This window comes from Nicotiana sylvestris, chromosome 10 (assembly GCF_000393655.2).
Source record: "Nicotiana sylvestris chromosome 10, ASM39365v2, whole genome shotgun sequence".
Taxonomy (NCBI): Eukaryota; Viridiplantae; Streptophyta; class Magnoliopsida; order Solanales; family Solanaceae; genus Nicotiana; species Nicotiana sylvestris.
In genome coordinates this window covers 38,294,265-38,314,130 of record NC_091066.1, presented here as the reverse complement: position 1 = coordinate 38,314,130, position 19,866 = coordinate 38,294,265, and the positions used below count along the sequence as shown (strand labels likewise).

At 40.2% G+C, this 19,866-nt stretch overlaps 1 protein-coding gene across 3 annotated transcripts; it reads right to left on the bottom strand.

The window, feature by feature from the left end:
- Window positions 1–150: 150 nt before the first annotated feature.
- Window positions 151–3,940, bottom strand: LOC104246693 (COP1-interactive protein 1-like). Of its 3 annotated transcripts, none has more exons than XM_009802558.2 (3): window positions 3,804–3,940; window positions 2,985–3,248; window positions 151–2,675 (listed from the first exon to the last, which is right to left on the bottom strand). In XM_009802558.2, exons 2-3 carry the CDS (start codon window positions 3,085–3,087, stop codon window positions 370–372), a joined length of 2,409 nt encoding a protein of 802 aa, XP_009800860.1. In that variant the 5' UTR covers window positions 3,088–3,248; window positions 3,804–3,940; the 3' UTR covers window positions 151–369. The 3 variants fall into 3 exon arrangements, with proteins under 3 accessions (XP_009800860.1, XP_009800862.1, XP_009800861.1); XM_009802560.2 differs by lacking the exon at window positions 3,804–3,940 and adding an exon at window positions 3,667–3,751; XM_009802559.2 differs by lacking the exon at window positions 3,804–3,940 and adding an exon at window positions 3,378–3,466.
- Window positions 3,941–19,866: the final 15,926 nt, after the last annotated feature.

The window sequence follows — 19,866 nt, the reverse complement described above, 5'->3', positions numbered from 1 at the left end:
ATCGAGCTTGTTTGCTCTTTTACTTTCAAGCACTATACAAGTTTCAGCTACTTGTTTGATAACTCTGTAAAAAGAAAACGATGCGCAATAGATTTCAAATAACGAATGCCTAAAGCAAATATATATATATAAAAACACAGGATGTCAGTAATACGAATGCCAAAATTGAGCAACAAATTTGGTTACACCCACGTCCACATATGAGAAAAGCTACAAATTCTAAGCAGGCCAACAAGAAGAATGAAGTTGTCAAGCCTGCAGAATTATCTAAATATGATGATTGACAAGTGCTGCCTACTACTGTGCATGTCTTTTCATCATACAACTATATATGCCTAGAGATATTGATGATATAACTGAAGAACAATCCTAAAGATTCCTTCTACTGCCAAAGACAGAAAGTGATTTTTGGTAATAATCAGAGCGACTTCGATGGTAATCAATCCATATACATAGTTGTCGAATGGCTTCCCTCTTTTCCTCCTTGAGAGCTAACATCCCGTCGTCTTTCTCCTTTATCATTTTCTCCAATTCTCTTACCTTATTGTCTGACTTCCAAACTTTCTCTCTGTACACTAATATCTCTGCTTCCTTGTCATCCAACTGTGCAAGTAAGCAATCTAGATCATCTTGGACATGTACTATCGCTTTATTTTTTCTCATAACCCAATCTTTTACAAATTTCAGCTCACAAGATACCTTGGATATTCGATTAAAGAAATGAGCTGTACACTCTTCAAATTTTAGAGCCACTGTGTCTAGTGAAGCTAGCGTGTCGTTTGCTGTCAATGATATATCCTTAATACCCCTTATCCCAAATTGCAAACTTGCATTCTTTTCTTTTAGATCATTATTTTCTTTCTCGTACGAGTCTCTTGTTTTCTGGTACCACTCCTTGTTCTCAAGGTGCATTTGTTCTGCCACGCGGATCCTTCTACTCAAGATTCTCAAACCGTCTTCAAACTTCTTGCGCAGTTCTTCTGTCATTTCTTCTATTTTCCTTTCAGCATTTTGCAAATTGGATTTGGATTCTTCTAACCTGGTCTTCATTTGCTTATGTTCCTCATTCAATTTGTTAATAGTATCTTCATTTTCTCTTAGTGACTTCTCCTGATCTGTGATCTTCGTTGTCAATTCAGCGTTTCTCTTTTCCATTTCATTAAGGCTATGAAAGGACTCGTGTTTCTCTTTCTCAAGCTGTGACTGTAAATGAATTTTTTCAGTTTCCCCATTTCGCAGCTGCTGTTGAATCGTGCTAATTCGTGCTGCCAAAGATGCATTCTGACGGGACATATCATTCGCGTAGGCCTCATGTTTCTTTTGAAGAGTTGAGAGCTCTTCTTTCTTCTCTAGTAGTTTGGTTTCTAACTCTGTCATCTTATCACTTAGCTCCTCTTTTTCTAACTTTGAACGATAAGCTTCTCGGTTTATATCCCTTATTTCCTTTTCCAAGTCACTCTTTTGGCTGCATAGTGAGTCTACCTCCAATTTCAAGTCTTTTACCTGTACTTTTAAGCCTTCGTTCTCTTTTAGTGTTTCCTTCTCAACCAAAATGGCGCTTGTTAGTTTCTCTCTCAAATTATCAATCTGGAGATGACAGTCTGATAGTTCTTCAGTCTTTTCTTTGAGTGTCAACTCTAGTGCTGATTTATGATGGCTCGAGGTTTCCAACTCCTGCTGCAGAAACTCAACCTTTTCGGTTAAATCCTTAACTTCGACAGTTGCCTCATGACACTTCTTTTCCAGTGATAACTCCAACTCAGTTTTTTTATCGCTTAAGGACTTGAGCTCTTCTTGTATAAACAGTTTATGTTTTAGTTCATTCCTTTCAGTATGTAAAGAGTCTAACTCTTGCTGCAGACTATTTGCCTGTGCCATCAAATCATCAATTCTAGACTTTGAGTTGATCTGATTTTCCTCAAACTTTGTAAGAATATCAGAAAACTGATCTTCTTTATCTCTAAATGCTGCTTCAAATTCTTGGACTTGAGCTTGCAACCCTGTATTACTTTCTTCTAGTTGTTTAATATCGTTCGACTTGCACATAATCTGATCCTCAAGTTCTTTCTTGCGTACACATGAGGTTTCAAGCTCAAGCTTCATCGTAGCGATTTGATCCTCTAACTTCTTCATCTGAGCAAGCCTCTCGCTCTCGTGAACCTCATATTTCTTGGTAAGAGACAGGATTTCTTCTTCTTTTTCTGTTACAATCTCCTTTAACCAAGCCGATTCATTTATCAACTTCTGTGTCATGCTATTCTCTATCTCTTTGCCTTGATTGCTCAGGTCCTTGAAAAAATCTCCAGACTCCGGTTCTTGACCAGAAGATATTGGTGAATCAGGTAATGAATCCAAATCCAAACTTGCAGTTTCCAAATTTGCAGCATTGGAAAAGTATGAGCTGCTTTCGCCAGCGAATTGCCAAGGGGAATGATATGCTTCTGAATCTGAAACTGAAGAAGATGAAGATGCAGCATCATCGTCGTTTGTGGCGCAAAGTTTTTTCTTTATTTCCCCTCTGACATTTTCATACATAGCATAGAGGGACTTGTATTGTTTGTGAAAATCATCGACAAGTTGGATAAGTTCTGATCTTCTCCTTAAGTTCCCTTCTCTACTTCCTTTGTGTATACTCTTGCTCAGCTTTACAATCCTTTTTACTTTGCTTTCAATCTCTGCAATAAAGAACAAACTCCTCAAGTTAGGACTTAAGAAGGCAGGAAAAAAGTAGAAGTGCTATTTGCAGCTCGGTGCACTAAGCTTCCGCTATGCGTGGGGTCCGGGGAAGGGCCGGACCACAATAGACCACAAGGGTCTATTGTATGCAACCTTACCCTACATTTCTGCAAGAGGCTGTTTCCACAGCTCGAACCTATGACATGATGAACTACTTACTGTGTACCGACGGCCATCCCTTATATCTCTAAAATCCAGTCTCCTATAATATTCAAAGGACTGAGACTATTCTGCAATAGACTAATTACCTAATTTTATGCATCTCAATTGTTCTTCCTTTTCAGGATCAATATGACTCTGAAATGCCTTCATGCAACCCTTCAAACGTTGTTTCGCCAATTCTGCTTCCATAATTCCAAAGGGATGTACTGCTTAAGATGCACTATAACAACAGCAACAACAAACCTAGTGAATTCCAACAAGTGAGATTACGCAGATCTTAACCCTACCCTGCTACGATTGACTGCTGGCATCACAATGACCGCTCATTCTGAAACAAGGCACACCAGCATCTGCAATAGCCATGAGGAAATGCATATTTAATCGTCTTAAATTCAGAAATAAACAAAACTTGTCTGTGTATCCAAACATTATTAGCATCAAATAAAACAATATAATGTTCATGCATGCTTAATTCTTACATCATTTGCCTAATACAACATCTTTATTATGAAAAAACTATTAAAACATCAGAGGCGGATGCAGCCATATTTACTCGATTCAACCAAAGACCCCTGCACATTCGGATTTGATGCACTTACATTAGAAAGAAAATATTTGAAAGTGAGGACTGGATAATTAAATTAACAGAAAAAAGTGCAAACGGAAATGAATTTATGTGAATTCCTGGACGTACAAGGATGGATCTAATTTAATTAGCATGTGAATTCCATGATGAACATAATAAATTATATTATATCACTAACTCACTTTAGTCATTAGGATTGTCTAATCTTATTTTCCTTTCACCCTTATAACATAGAAAATGTGCTTTTTTCTTTTTTAAATCTTTCGGCACGAAAACGCAGAGAAGAAAAAAGAAAGAAAAAAAACCAGCAAATGCTTACCTGAAAAACTGGAAGAAAATAGATGAAGACTTTTGATCTGAAAAGAAATAGACAGTTTAAAAGGGTAAGGGCTAAAAAAGATGCAATGGTGATTGAAATACATTTGCATTTGTTTTCTTAACATCTGTAGTATGTTGGAGCTGAGGGGAAATTTCAGTTATACTTTTTCTACCATGAGAATCTATGGCTATTACTTATCACCCTGACCCTTTTCCATTTTAAATATTACTCAGCATTGACCCTTTTCCATTATTAGTAATTATTAATTATTAATGTCAAAGTTACAAATTAATGAGATATAGGTTTAGAGTTTCCCAAATTTAGTGGAACAAATGTAAACTTTTTGAGAATTTAACTGCCTGTTTGGATGGTTGCCACCTATTTTATTGTAGGGAAAAGGGTCAAAAGTATCCTTTTACTATTGTTAATTGTTTACTTCTGCCACCCGTTATACTTTTCGTCCATTCTCGTCTTTACCGTTAATGAAATTTTAAAAATTACCCCTAACCTTAACGTTTTGACACTATGGCAGCTAACTCCATCAATTTTATCCATGTCAGCTGCCATGTCGATATGACCCCACCAAATTAAAACCCCACAGACTCATTACATTCCTGTCTTCAAAGAATTAGGGCTCACACGAACTCAATCCTATTTTCCTCAGTCTTCAATGTCGCAAGGAAGTTGTTCTTCCCAAATTAGGTGTCGTTGTGGCATATTTGCAAACCACTTCACTTCAACGACTCCATTAAACCCTGGAAGACGATTTTTTAAATGTCTGAAGCTTAAGGTTAGTGATTCTCTAACAAAAGCTCTAAATTAGTACGGTTTGCTCTAAATTATAGTCTAATACTAACGATCTTAGTTTCTTCTCTGTTTTTTTTGTCTTCGACAGAATCGTTCTTGTGGTTATTTTGAATGGGAAGATGAAATCTCGTTGAACAGTGATTTGGTTACAACTAAAAATCTAACATCGTCTTGGGAAGCGATTAAAAATGATAAGGATAAATTGAAAGAAGAATTAATTGTCATGGAGGCTCTACACCAAGCTGAAGCTGCAAAAGTAATGAAATTGGAAGAGAAGGTTTTGAAGACGAGGATGATGCTTATGATTTCATGGGCACTTTTTGTTGGATTTGTTGCGGCGTCGATGATGAAGTGAATGTTGGTGAATCTTGTTGATGTCTATTGTTGTGGTATTTTTTCAGTGAATATGTCTTGTTTTCAGTTTTATTCTCGTTTGAAATTGGAAGAGAAGGCGTTATGTATGTTGTTTTGAACCGTTTACATTAGAGCTTGTAATCTTAGTTAATGTAATTCTAATATTTATGTATTTTGTGTATGTATTCGAGGGCACCAATTGTGATGAACCTGCTATATTATAGTTGATGTTATGGGCTGATGAACGTAGCAGTTACAAAAGCACACAAATTATATGTGTTGAAGGCATTGTCTCTGTCAAAATTTGGGCAGTTTTTAATGGTGATTAACCTGCAGATTCCTAAATCTTGGACAATGAAGGGTTGGACAGCATCTATAACTCATAAACAAACACTTAAACCATTCATAAACGAACACTTAAACCATCCATAAACCTAATAGTTGGACAATGAATAACAATAAAACGAACACTTAAATTCATAAACTAATAGTTGCTTCATCACAAGGGGATGTCACATTAGCACCCCCAAAAACTTACACAACCAAGTGACAACATGACATCCAAGTTTTCCCAACTAAACAGTCAAACTACATTAAACTCCAAACAAAGGGATGCCACATTATCACCCCAAAAACTTACACAACTAAGTGATAACATGACATCCAAGGGAATAGGTCACTAACTAAACAGTCACACAACCAAAAATAACAAGTTTACTTGGCTAACAGTAATTACATCACAACCAAAAATATACAACCATAATAGAGTTTAGTAGTTCCACATCCAGAACACCAGATTGCATTAAGTCTGTTTCTTCCCATTACCCTTCTTTGCTTTCAACTTGGCCAATCTTTGTTTGTTAAGCTGGTTACTCGTAATAGCATTTTTTTCCCTTCCATTGCAGCTTCTTTGGTGAGAATGGAAGGTTTGATGGCTCAATCACACCACTGGCATCACCAACCAATCCAATACCCCTTGTTCCAATTGTTGTACTTTGTAGTTGCCTCAATTGTAGCCTAGTCTCTGCCTCAAAGATACTTCTTGGCCTTATAGCTATTTTAGGATCTGTATCAAAATCTGGGTAGTCGAAGTCTGGGAAGGCACTGCAGCTTGGTTCTTTCCTCTACACTGAAGGGGTTGGCAAGAACAACAAGTTGCTGGATTAACTTGTTTGAGCAGGCTGACTTAGCTGAGGGGCTGACAAAGGAATTTCCTCATCAGTGGCTTCTTGTGGCACTGGTGCAGGAGAGGGAGATATGGGTTGTTCATCATCAGTAACTTCATCAAGTAAAGTTCTCTTCCTTTTTGTCTACTTTCCCTTCTTCTTGCCTCCAGTGAGCTGCTTTCCTTTAGAATGTTGTTAGTAAGAAAGAAAGCTTTTATTAGATATTGAAACAAAAAGAATGATAGAAAAAGTTATAGTATTAATTACCTTTGCACACCCTATAGCATTGTGCCCAGGTTCACCACAGTTGTTACATGTCATTACCCTCCATTTCCTTGACTGAGACCATTGTCCTTGCCTATTAATTTCCTCTTTTTTCTCTTGTTCTCTTAACCTTTGGTCTCCCAGCCATCTTTACCAAAGGAGATGGAGCCATGTATTGTGAAAGGTCAATTTTCCAGAATTTTTCTCCTCTTAGTGGTTGTAACTTATGTGAATAAGTTAGGAGATAAGCCTCTTTGGTAAGGTACCAATGAATCTGACTTAGAGGGTCCACTTTTTTGTGTAATAATGCACAAATTGCATGAGGACATGGAATGCCACAAAGATCCCATGCCCTGCAGGTGCATTTCTTTAACCTCAGATTCACAATGTGTCTGTCACTACTTTCAGTCTCCTCATATCCATTATCTTCACTACCATTAACATGACATTTCAATGCATCCTCATGAATTGGTTGTACAACTCCATGGTTTTAGGACTGTACTCATTTCCCCATGTCATCACCTCAGCTTCATGTTCATTAATCATGTTCATCACCTTGATTCTAATATCCTCAAGCATCTTAATGTTTGGCTTGTGCCTTGCTTGCAAGCTCCATGCATTGAATGAATCAGTCAAGTTGTTGTCCACAGATTGGTTCTTGCAAATAGTATCAAAGAATGCCCTACTCCAATATTTTGGTGGATACTTTAACAAATCCTCAACAACTTCATTTCCATCATCATCTACTTGACTCATACTCTTTATCTAAACTTTGAAGTCCTCTTCATAAGTACTCCATGCAGCCGACCAAAGGAATTTTTTGAACTCGCCAGAACCCCTCTCTTACACCAATTTGCTTCTATATATCTTACATAAAATCTGAAATGTGACTCAGGTAAAAAGTTTGGATTGAGTCAATCAACCCCTACAAATATCAGTAAATATCATCAGATAATATGTGATGACTGTAAGCACGTAATTTTTGCCCTATGAGAACTACTCCAAAAGAAATCAAAAATAAAATAAATTTCCGTGTTGTACAATTTTTAGAATTTGCGTGGCATTTTTGGATAATTATTTGTGTTTTTGTCTGTGAACACTTATCCTGTTTTAATTAATTAAAATAAAAAAACACATTGCATGTGCACTTAGGATTTTTATTTTTTTACAATTAGGAATAAATTAACCATAGTTTGGTTTTAAAATAAAGAAAATCACAAAACATACATATTTTTTGTATTTTTGGCATTTAATGTCCAAGTGCCCGATTTTGTTTGTAATTAATATTTTATTTTTGTGCGATATTTATTGTTAAAGGTCAATTAGTATTTTCTAAGTTAATTTTGTTTTTTTACAATTTATTTTAGGAATTTTGGTATTTAGGAATTAAAAGAAAAATGAAAGAAAAAGAAGAAAAGAGTGAAAATCGGATTGGGCCATTATTTTTGGACCAAAAATCAGGCCCAAATCACCCATTTACCAGGTCCAGTTGGCCTGGCCAGAGACGTCTTAAAACGACGTCGTTTGGTCACTTTTTAATCAAGGCCGTTGGATTAAATCGATCTAATGGCTGAGATTCAATCTCCCTTACCCGTTCCCAAACTCGACCCGTTACCCGGATCTAGCCAACCCCCCACTTAAACCAAACAGTACTGTTTCTCATTAATGAATTAATCCTAGCCGTTGATCTCAATTGATCAAACGGCCAGGATCTAATTCCTTCCCCCGTATATAAGTCCAACCTCTCACCCCACACACACACCCCTAAGCCATACCCCCCGTTCCTATCTCGTCTCTCTCAGAGACCAAACAGATCCTCCGCCTCTTACCACCGTGCTCCGCCCACCGGAATCGCCTCACGGCGGTTCCGGTGGTCCAAACGACCCCATCTTTACACCACTGATTCCCCTCGACCTCCCCAATCAGAACCCCTAACCCTTATCCCTCGAATCCCAGCCGTTTGCTTCGAATATTAGATCGAAAATAAGGCCGGCCCTAGTTCGTCCAATGACCCCCAATTTTACACCACAGCTCTGCCCTGACCTCTTCTCTCCAAATCCACCCTCCCCTTCCTTCGAATCTAGTCCCAGGCGCTCGAATATTGATTTTGAGCCAAGAACCCTAGCACCGCCACAAGATCCCCTGGTGGTGGCGCCTAACCTAAACCCTCCCAAACTCACACCTTCTGACTACTAGCCCACCCTCGTCCCAAGTCCCCTACTAGTTTTGCTCGAATCAGAGCGGAGTAGGTCGAATCTCAAACGAAGGCAAACCCTAGAGGAACCAGCTTCAGGCTATGTACGAATTTAAGGGTTTGAGGTCCTAACCGACTTTAGTCGAGTGTTCTCTGTCGAGAACACTCGATTAAAGTCCGTTTTTACCCCAAAAGGCTCAAGTCGGAGTTACGAGCAGAGCGAGTGAGAGATAGGTCTGAGTTCGGAGGTATTTCTTCTGTTTCTCTGTTTGTTTTTCATGTTTTTTTGTTTGTTTGTTTAAGATGAGTTCAAATTCGTTTTTTATCAATTACTCTTTTCTTTCTCCAATCAGACCTTTTATTTGGTCCAATTTTATCATTGCTTCTGTTTGTTGTCGATTGTTATATGTTATAATTTGTGTAATCTATTGAATAAGTGTCGTCGATTAGTCTGGTATGCTTGAATGTTAGATTAGCATGATAATAGTTTAATTTGTGGTTCATTCCAATAGGTTTACCCTCCTGTTTCTTTTCTGTTCTAATTTTGTGTTGAAATAAACCTGTTGGTATCATTTGTTTCAAATTGTTCCAATTTCCTTTTCTCATTGTTATTCACCATGTTTTTTCATATGAGTTCAGTTCGTTTGTCGATTTCAGTACGTTTACAGTGATTATTCCTTCTGCCTAAGTTTGATTTAGAATTGTGAATGCAGTCAGTTAATCTCATGTACATATGCATCGTAGTAGCTTTGCATCAGTCTGCTATTTCATCTAATCTGAGTTCTAAGTTCAAACTGCTAGGGGAATTGAATTAAATTGGTTATAGCTGCTGTAATTTGCTGATTAATTAGGAATCAGTTTAGTTATCTGATTAAGGAGATTGGTTATAGCTGATGAGGTAAAATGGATTGGGTAGGACAGTAATTTCAGGGGCTTTAGGAGGGTATTTTGGGATTGAAAAGGTTTGAAAGTAGTCTAAGTTGAATGGTCTGACATTAGGGTACTAAAATACCATTAAATTAATGAATTGTTTAAGTGATAATGGGGAACAAAACATAATGGTAGGGGAAGGTTTAGAGGAAATGGATTAAGAAATAGGTGCTCATACCTATTTGAATTTAAATAAAGAAAAGGCAAGGGTAGTGGGGAACAAGTGAATTAAAAAGAGAACAAAACACGTAGTAGTGGCCGAGGAATATCATGGGCAGAAAATCTTATAGTTTCAAGGCGGGCAGGCCTGTTTTTGGGTTATAAATAGAGTCATTTTAGACAGATTGGGGGAGATTCTGAAAATCTGAAGGGGGCTTTTGAATCTGAAAAAACATCACTATTTGAGAGTTTAAAAAGGGCTGGCTTTTGAAAACACCACTCTTTCAAGAAGTCACACGTTTGAAAATCAATGGAAAAGGGTCCTAAAATCAATCTAGGATAGATGTTAAGTCAGTTCTTGTTTCTTCTTTAGCTTGGGAGAATCAGTTTAAAAGGAAAAAAGGTTAGGCATTCATGGAGTTTGTTACTGTGTCATCGGGGTCCAGAGTTGTTGCTGATTTGATTTTGAGTAAGTTGGGTCTGTTGTAGCTATTTGGTTTCCTTCCTGAAGTTGAAACTAGTATGCTGTCTAGTTAAAGTTGACTCTTGGACTGCTTTCTGCTACTCTTTTGGTTTGAAGTTGGTTTCAAGTTAGGTTTATTTTGGGTGTTGTTATTGCTGTGTTGGTTTGTTTGTGTTGCTGTTTGGTATAGATGGGAAATTTTTAACTAGTTTTCCTGAGTTGCTGCTGGATATCTGTTACTGTTGTTGTTGTGCTGATCACTCCTTCTTCTCCATTGTATTCCATTTCTAGGTACACATTCTAAAAAACCTGTGTTGATGTAAGCTCGAATTTAAAGTTGAAGTTGAGATGAAATGGAAATGCAGCTGTTAGTTCTATTTGACATGACTGTATAAATAAACTGAAACTGTTTCTTTATTAGCTAGATTATCACTCGATATGTCTTGAATGTATATAAGCATGTGATCTCGAGCAGTGGTTGTATTTAGTTTTATGTTAGGCTAATAGGATAATTAGATTAATTTCAGTTTTGGTAATTTGTTTCGTGAAGTCATTTGAAAGCGATTCACATTGCAATAAACCTTTAGTAATGGTCGTCATGTGTTTTGTACTAAAATAGGACTGTTTATTTGCTACATCATGGCATGTTAAAATTGGCCCATAAAAATTGTTGTGGTTATTTTGTTCAAGTTGTTCCAAGACAAGTGAGGCTTGCTCAGTTGGTAAAAGCACCTCCACCTACGACCGTTAGGTCCTGGGTTCGAGTCACCATGGAGGGAAAGTGTGGAAACACTATAGATCCTCCTAATTTGGGAGGGGTTTAAAAAAAAAAGTTGTTCCAAGTAGAACGACGTACTGCTTTCACTATAAAATCAGGATGCTTACCTAATGACATGCAGATGAATAAGCAAATGCTTGACTTCAGGGGATCGATCCCTCGATCTCTCCTACGCAGCTTGGCACGCCCCATTCGGTTTTGGGCTTGCCTCAAGGCCCACCTGTTGTTGTTCGTTCACAAGTAGAATTAGTTGGCCCATTTAATTTGGGCCTGATTTAAAGGTTTCAGTATATAGTTAACACAATATAAGTTTGGGGCTTTGAGTTAGGTAGCGGGTTCAAATTAAAAGGTCCGTCCTTTTGTTTGGACTCGAACTTGAACTCGAAGCCCGCTTTTATAATATTAACTAATTAGGACCTTTTCTTTATCTTTAGAGAAAAAAAATCTTAGTCGCTTTAGGATATCCTTTAAATAAAATATGAGACGAGCCTCGCCAAATAAAACGTACAAACGGCGGGGCCCTCAATAAATGGTTATTTTAAATACTTAGACTTCGGGATGGGCCGTTTAGCAAAATTTCACGGCCTTCCCCAAAATAATAATACGCTAATCACTTTAGGCGCGCATTTTAATAATCTTACCTTCTTAAACTCGGGTGTGTATTTCATGCGACCCAAATCCAAATCCCAAAACATTGAATAAAATGTGTTCCGGATTGCGGGTGCATTTCATGTGACGCAATCCAAAGACATGTTTTAAACGATGTTCACATTCTTTAAAAATAAATAAAAGCGGTTAAAAGTCAAAATTGGCACATGGGTTCAAAGGTTTAAAAATCAGATAAATAAGCTAAACATGACAGTTGAGCGACCGTGCTAGAACCACGGAACTCGGGAATGCCTAACACCTTCTCCCGAGTTAACAGAATTCCTTACTCAGATTTCTGGTGCGCGGACTATTAAACAGAGTCATTCTTTTCCTCGATTCGGGATTAAACCGGTGACTTGGGACACCATAAATCTCCCAAGTGGCGACTCTGAATTAAATAATAAATCTCGTTTCGATTGTCCTTTAATTGGAAAAACTCCCCTAATCCCTCTGCGCCCCGGCGGGCGCGGGTAAAAAGGAGGTGTGACAGCTCTGGAGACTCTGCTGGGGAACGAACCCAGAATCTCTGGTTCAGGGTTCAGAATTCAAGCTTAGATAAATTGTTATATTTGGTTTTATCTGATTTTGTTACATGTTTGGGCCTAATGTGCTAAATGATGCTTTTACCGCTTTTATATTATCTGAACTGTATAAAACATGTGCTGAAACCCTTCTCTTCTTACCTCCAAGGATGTGCTTACCGGTTGAGACTCCCTGTTATGTTAGTGTCATACCCTAAAATAAGAAAGAGGTCGGACAAGTTACTAAGCCGGATGGCCTTTTGGTTCCCGATACGTAGCTCCCTCCTCGACTCGAGTTGTCCGCTCGGGTACACAGTCTAGAACAAACACCCAGGTTATAAACCTAGCATAACTCAGCTTCATGCCAGATCCCTAGTAGGAACGTTTGTTTGCATCACGTGCATTTGACTTTGGAGGCTCAACACAGGGGTTGGGTCTGTCTAGGACATGTGTACCAAAATGACAAAAGACCATCCTGATGCATCTTACTGGCTACTTGTGCATTTGTTTGCTTTGGACTTGCATGATGATCGGGTTTTCAAAATTTTGAGGAAAGAGAGATAGAGGTACGAGGGTTAAAGAGAGTTAATCACCTGTTTGAAAAAAAAAATCAATGTCCAAATAATGCCGAAACTCTGCCGAATTTTTGAGAAAATGAAAAAAAAATAGTTTTATTTGCCATTAAAAAGAGGCTTGTTTTCAAAAGAAGTTTGTTTTATATACCCGAACTATGCCGGTTTAATTCTCACAGAGTGCGGGATACGTAGGCAACCCTCATCGGGTCCAACCTCCCCTTTACAAAAATGTCAAAATTTTAATTTTCGTCATAAATAAGTCGGGTGACGCCGTTTTTGTCAAAATAGCCGAATGTTTCCAAAGGGACGCCGGAAGGCTGACTTTGCATAAACGGCCACTTGTAGTCATTTTTTGGATTTTTGACCGGTTGACTCATCCAGCCTCAAAATCTTCGTTCCCGAAGTACTGAAAGGACGTGTTCGGAACCAAATCTTTCTTTTAATCTGTGAAAAATTAAAAAAATAGCCAACGGGTTGAGTCAAATAAATTTTATTTTTGCTTAATCACCTTAATAAATGTGCAGGATGAGCACGATGCAAAATGAACCTTTTTCAATAATAACTAAAATCCCTTTCAAGTTGCGGCTATGGTGGGATGATTTAGGTGGTGAAGGGCAAGATGAGGTCAAGAAATATCTAAAAGGTCTTACGGGTTTATTGGAAATCCAGCCTCGGGGGGATATCATAAGAGCTTTGGTCACCTGCTGGGACCCGGCACACAATGTCTTCCACTTCTCCGATTTTGAACTCACCCCGACTTTGGAGGAAATAGCCGAGTACATCGGAAATGCTGAAGTTTTTCGAGGGAAGAATCATTGATATCGGGCACTACATCACCATAAAGTGCCTAGATTGTGAGGATATGTCCCGTACCACCTTCTTTGCTTCAATAGTGATTTATGTCCACCAGATCATGGAAGATTTGAAAGATCTGCAAAGGGGACTTGCACCAAAGCCCGCGGCGAGGCCGAACGACGCCCCGCGGGCGCCAAAATTCAAAACTCTGAAACATTCATAGTTTGAGTCTGTATTTTCCTTGTCTTCAGAGTCTGTTGTCCGTCAGAGTTTATATTTCCCTTTTTGGCATAAAGTCTATAATCTGTATCAAGTCTATCAATTTTCTTTCAAAAATGTTTTGCCTTGTAATAAAATGTTTTGCTAGTAAAGGTTGAAAAATCCAAAAATGGTGTCTTTATTTTCCGCACTTGTGGCAGAGCTACGCGCGGTCTGATTCATGCGGGGACATGATACGTAGGAAATCCACATAAGATTCGACCACCACTAAAAAGAAAAAGAGAAAGGCAAAGTTAATAAAAGAAAGGAAAAGAAAGAAATAAAAAGAGAGATAAAGAAAGTTTCAGAAACACTTAAACGAGGCACAAACAAAGTAAGCCGGAATGACGCATGCGGTCGAAGCAAAGACATGTTAGAAATGGTTAAACTGCCTAGGAACATTGCATCCCCCAACGTGAAATTGCAATATGTGTTAAACTCTAACGCTAACAAGTTTGTTGTCCTTCCAGAGATTTCGAACCAGTTAGTTTGTTAGAACGTTCTGGCAGATTACCATTACCAAACAAGATCCAAAGGGCCCATACTAAAAAGCATGACTAGTTCAGACCAAAGTGTCGAGGATGAAAGGACGGAGAATCAAATGCTGAAGGAGGAAATGGATAAGATGAGACAGGAGATGAATGAAATGCAGCTGGCCTTAGCTAGGGTACAAAAAGTGCCTAACCCTCCCGTTACTCTCACTCTCCCACCAGGACACATGCCGGAATACCCTCCCCTCGGCCCTTCGACAAGCTTCCCCAGTCACCAATGCTATCAGGGAAGAAATGCCTATGATCCCCAAGCTTTACAACCCAATCAGAACCCTCCTCCACCAAATGTTCCTGTTTTCGTGGCATCCCCACCAGCCACACTGCAAAGAACATCCAGTGAGCCGTTGTTTCAAGCTCACGATAACCAATATTACCCCCCTAAACCAACCTTCAAAGCACCCGAGCCTCATACTTATAATACTCACTTCGAGATCCCGGTAGAGACTGAAAAGCCGGCTAAGAGCCCAGAGCAAGACGAAGTGCTTCGAAAGTTTAAAAGCCTGGAGCAGTCCTTCAGGAATATCCATGGGTTAGGCAACCAAGTCAGTGTGGCCTACAAAGATCTGTGCCCATTCCCCGACATTCAATTGCCGGCAGGGTTCAAGATGCCAAAGTTCGATCTATACGAGGGGCACGGTGATCCAATGGCACATCTGCGAGGTTTTTGCAGTAAGATGAGAGAAGTCGGGGGAAAATACGAGCTGTTGATAGCTCATTTTGGTCAAAGTCTAAGCGGGTCTGCACTGGAATGGTACACAAGACAGGATCCTAGCAGGTGGTACACCTGGGACGATCTGGCACAAGCCTTTGCAGGACACTTCGAATACAACCTTGAGATCGTCCCCGACCATCTCACATTGCTGAAACTTGACAAGAAGCCCGGGGAAAGCTTCCGAGAATTTGGGTTCCGCTGGAGAGAGCAGGCAGCAAGAGTTGATCCTCCAATGAGAGAGGGGGAAATGGTGGATTACTTTCTGCAGACTCTGGAGCCAACTTACTTCGGTCACCTGGTGATGTCAGTTGGCAAATCTTTCAACGAAGTAGTAAAAATGGGCGGTATGATTGAAGAGGGACTTAAGTCCAACAAAATCCTGAGCTATTCAGCGATTAAAGCAATCACTCAGGCCATCCAGAGCGGCACGGGAGGGGCGCTCGGAAAGAAGAAAAGGGAAGATGTTGCAACAGTCGAGGCAGGGACTTGGTCCAGATCCAGAGGTCCCCCCCTCACTACCAACCTAGACCCCATCACTCAAATTACCCACACATTCCATACGGCCTTCCACATCCCTACTACCCACCACAAGAGCCACATTTCTCTGTCCATCACACCCAAACTTACACCCAGCCTCCGGCTCGCCCGCAATGGCGTGCGCTGGCTCCCCAGAATACATATCCACCTCCACAAAATATATATCCACCTCCACAAAACACATATCCACCTCCACAAAACACATATCCACCACCAAGGGCCTACAGGAATCCTTCGGGACCAGGTTTCTGTAGGAATCAGACTTTCAGGAATGAAAGGGTGCAGAGGCAGAGAACATTCACTCCGCTGGGAGAAACCTATACTACTCTGTTCCACAAATTGAGGCATTTAGGCCTATTGAGTCCTGTGGAGCCCAAATTTCCAAATCCCCTTCCCAAAAATCTGGACCACTCGGTAAGCTGTGAATATTGTTCGGGGGCTCCCGGGCATGATACTGAGAAGTGTTGGAAGTTGAAGACTGCCGTACAAGATCTTATTGACACAACTAGGATCGAGGTCCAAGAGCCAGAGGCACCTAACATCAATTAGAACCCGTTGCCGGCACACCATGAAGCCCACATGATTGAACTAATGCACGAAGGAGGGAAGCTCAAGAAGCCCTCACAAATGGTAATGATGATCCGTGCCAGTCCGAAAGAAAAGGCGATTAGTGGAAAAGCGGTAGTGCAATCGAAAAGGGTAGAAGGCAAGCCAGTGGTGGTGATGGGGAAGAGTTCGTCTGATGTTGCCAAGAATCCAGAGCCGGTCAAAGTAACGGTGCAAGGGATATCAAGCAAGCCAGTAGCCATGAAGGGGGCATGCATAGGACCAGTTGTTATCAGGCCAGTAATGCAGTCGCCGATAATCAGCGAGAAAGCTGTGCCATGGAGCTACAGTCAAGTAATGGTAATACATAAGGGGAAGGAAGTTGTGGAGGAAATATGTGAGGCACAGGGGTTAACTCGTTCGGGAAGGTGTTTTGCTCCCGCATAGTTAAGAAGGGCCAATCCAGTAGCGACAAAGAATCCAGTTACCGAGGAAGAGGCGGAAGAATTTTTAAAGAAAATGAAGGCGCAAGATTACTCCATTGTGGAGCAGTTGAGGAAGACCCCGGCACAGATCTCATTGTTATCGTTGTTGATCCATTCAGACGAGCACCGCCGGATATTGATGAAAATTCTAAACGAAGCACATGTTCTGGATAAGATGTCTGTGAACCATCTGGAGAAAAAAGTAAACAAGATTTTCGAGGTCAACAGGGTCACTTTTTCAGACGACGAGTTGCCCGTGGAGGGTATAGAACATAATAGAGCCCTTTATTTGACCGTGAAGTGCGAAGACTCGGTAGTCACTCGAGTACTGATTGATAATTGGTCCAGTGCCAATATCTGTCCTTTGACCACATTGAACAAACTGAAGGTCGATGGCCATAGGATTCACAAGAACAACATCTATGTTCGAGGGTTTGATGGTGGTGGTACAGACACAGTGGGTGACATCATACTTGAATTAACAATTGATCCAGTTGAGTTCATCATGGAGTTTCAAGTGTTAGACGTGGTAGTGTCATATAATCTTCTGTTGGGGCGACCCTGGATCCACGCCGCCAAAGCAGTGCCTTCTACATTACATCAGATAGTCAAATTTGAGTAGGATAGGCAAGAGATCGTAGTACATGGGGAAGACAATGCAAGTGCCGTAAGTGATGCCATCGTACCCTTCATAGAGACTAATGATGATAAGGGACCATGGGTTTACCAGGTTTTCAATACGGTTTTAGTGGACAAAGTTCCCGAAGGTGAAAGCGTCACACTTCCCAAAATAGCAGTTGCAACTGTCATGGTAGCCTCGGAGATGTTGAAGAACGGGTTTGTGCCAGGCAAAGGTTTAGGGGCTGATCTTCAGGGTATTGTTCAGCCGGTTTCTTTGCCCAAAAATCTGGATACCTTTGGGTTGGGGTTCAAGCCTACAGCGGCGGATGTGAGACGGGCCCGCAAGTTGAAGAAAAGAGTCTGGGTCCTTCCCAAGCCAATCCCGCGCCTATCCAGATCATTTGTCAAAGCATGTATCAGAAAGTTGTCGGTCCTGAAAGTTCTCGGACCACTGATTGGGCCAGATGGAGATTTGAATGAGGGCCTTGAAAGGCTGTTCGCCGATGTCAACATGATAGAAGCTGGAGAAGGGTCCAGTAGTGGGCTTCCTACCCGGAGGGAGTCTTGGTAGTGGGCTCTGATTTTTCTTTCTTGTTTTTTTGGATTATTCCAGGGTTGTAATCCAGTTTTGTTTTGTATTCGGCAAAGTGTGAAACTCTGTTATCCCGTATTTTAAAAAAAGTGAAAGCTTTTCTCTTCTTATTTTGTTTGAACTTTGTTTTCTTCTTTTCTCTTTCTGAACAGTTCTCTTTATATTGGTTCTAATGACATGGCATGCACAACGGATCTTCAACCTAGTCTAAAAATCAATCCGATTCCGAACTAATTGTGCAAGAGGTCGATTATGATGATGAATCGGAATACGATGAGGATGAAGCCTTCGAAGAAATAAACAGAGAGTTAAGCCAGTTTGAAGAGAAATCCAAGCCCAACCTAAATGACACAGAAGTCATCAATTTAGGGGATGGAGATGATATCAGGGAAACTAAAATAAGCATCCACATTGCACCGAATATCAGGGAAGAACTAATCAAAGTACTTATTGAGTTCAAAGACGTTTTTGCATGGTCGTATGATGACATGCCGGGGTTAAGCACGGATTTAGTGGTTCACAAATTTCCTATTAACCCGGCATGCCCTCCCATCAAGCAAAAATTGAGGAAGTTCAAAACAGACATGAGTGTGAAGATTAAAGAGGAAGTAACCAAGCAGCTGCAAGCAAAGGTTATTCGGGTCACTCGATATCCTGATTGGTTGGCTAATGTGGTGCCAGTGCCGAAGAAAGATGGGAAGATCAGGGTGTGTGTCGATTATCGCAATCTGAACAGGGCAAGCCCAAAGGATAACTTTTCATTACCCAATATCCATATCTTGATCGATAATTGTGCCGGACGTGAGATCGGGTCTTTTGTGGATTGCTATGCTGGGTATCATCAGATTCTGATGGATAAAGAAGATGCGGAAAAGACGACTTTCATTACGCCGTGGGGGACTTATTGCTACCGGATAATGCCATTTGGTTTGAAGAATGTTGGGGCAACGTACATGAGAGAAATGACTACTGTGTTTCATGACATGATACACAAAGAGATTGAGGTATACGTGGATGATGTGATCATAAAATCCAAGCATCAGGAAGACCACGTAGCAAACCTAAGGAAGTTTTTCCAAAGACTTCGAAGGTACGATATTAAGCTCAACCCGGCCAAATGTGCATTTGGTGTTCCATCTGGAAAGCTGTTGGGATTCATCGTCAGTCGGCGAGGCATTGAGTTGGACCCGTCAAAGATCAAATCCATCCAAGATTTGCCACCGCCGAAGAACAAGACAGAAGTAATGAGTTTGTTGGGAAGGTTGAATTATATCAGCAGGTTTATTGCTCAACTCACAGCAACTTGTGAACCCATTTTTTGGCTATTGAAGAAAGATGCTGCGGTACAATGGACTGCAGAATGACATGAAGCATTTGACTAAATCAAAGGATATTTATCAAATCCACCTGTGTTGGTTCCACCTGAGCCGAGAAGACCATTAATTCTTTATCTAACGGTCCTGGAGAATTCATTTGGCTGCATACTGGGGCAACACGACATTACAGGAAGGAAGGAGCAAGCCATCTATTATCTCAGTAAGAAGTTTACGGTCTTTGAGGTTAAGTACACTCAACTTCAGAAGACGTGTTACGCCCTAACTTGGGTGGCCCAGAAATTGAAGGGTTAAGGGTTTGAGGTCCTAACCGACTTTAGTCGAGTTTTCTCAGTCGAGAACACTCGATTAAAGTCCGTTTTTACCCCAAAAGGCTCAAGTCGGAGTTACGAGCAGAGCGAGTGAGAGATAGGTCTGAGTTTGGAGGTATTTCTTCTGTTTCTCTGTTTGTTTTTCATGTTTTGTTGTTTGTTTGTTTAAGATGAGTTCAAATTCGTCTTTTATCAATTACTCTTTTCTTTCTCCAATCAGACCTTTTATTTGGTCCAATTTTATCATTGCTTCTGTTTGTTGTCGATTGTTATATGTTATAATTTATGTAATCGATTGAATAAGTGTCGCCGATTAGTCTGGTATGCTTAAACGTTAGATTAGCATGATAATAGTTTAATTTGTGGTTCATTCCAGTAAGTTTACCCTCCTGTTTCTTTTCTGTTCTAATTTTGTGTTGAAATAAGCCTGTTGGTATCATTTGTTTCAAATTGTTCCAATTT

What these genes read in the sequence shown, in the direction of transcription:
- LOC104246693 (XM_009802558.2), bottom strand. Translation starts at nt 3,087, where the DNA reads ATGGAAGCAGAATTGGCGAAACAACGTTTGAAGGGTTGCATGAAGGCA. An exon ending in ATTGAGATGCATAAAATTAG is followed by an intron (nt 2,676 to 2,984) that starts GTAATTAGTCTA and finishes TCTTTATTGCAG; the next exon opens with AGATTGAAAGCAAAGTAAAA.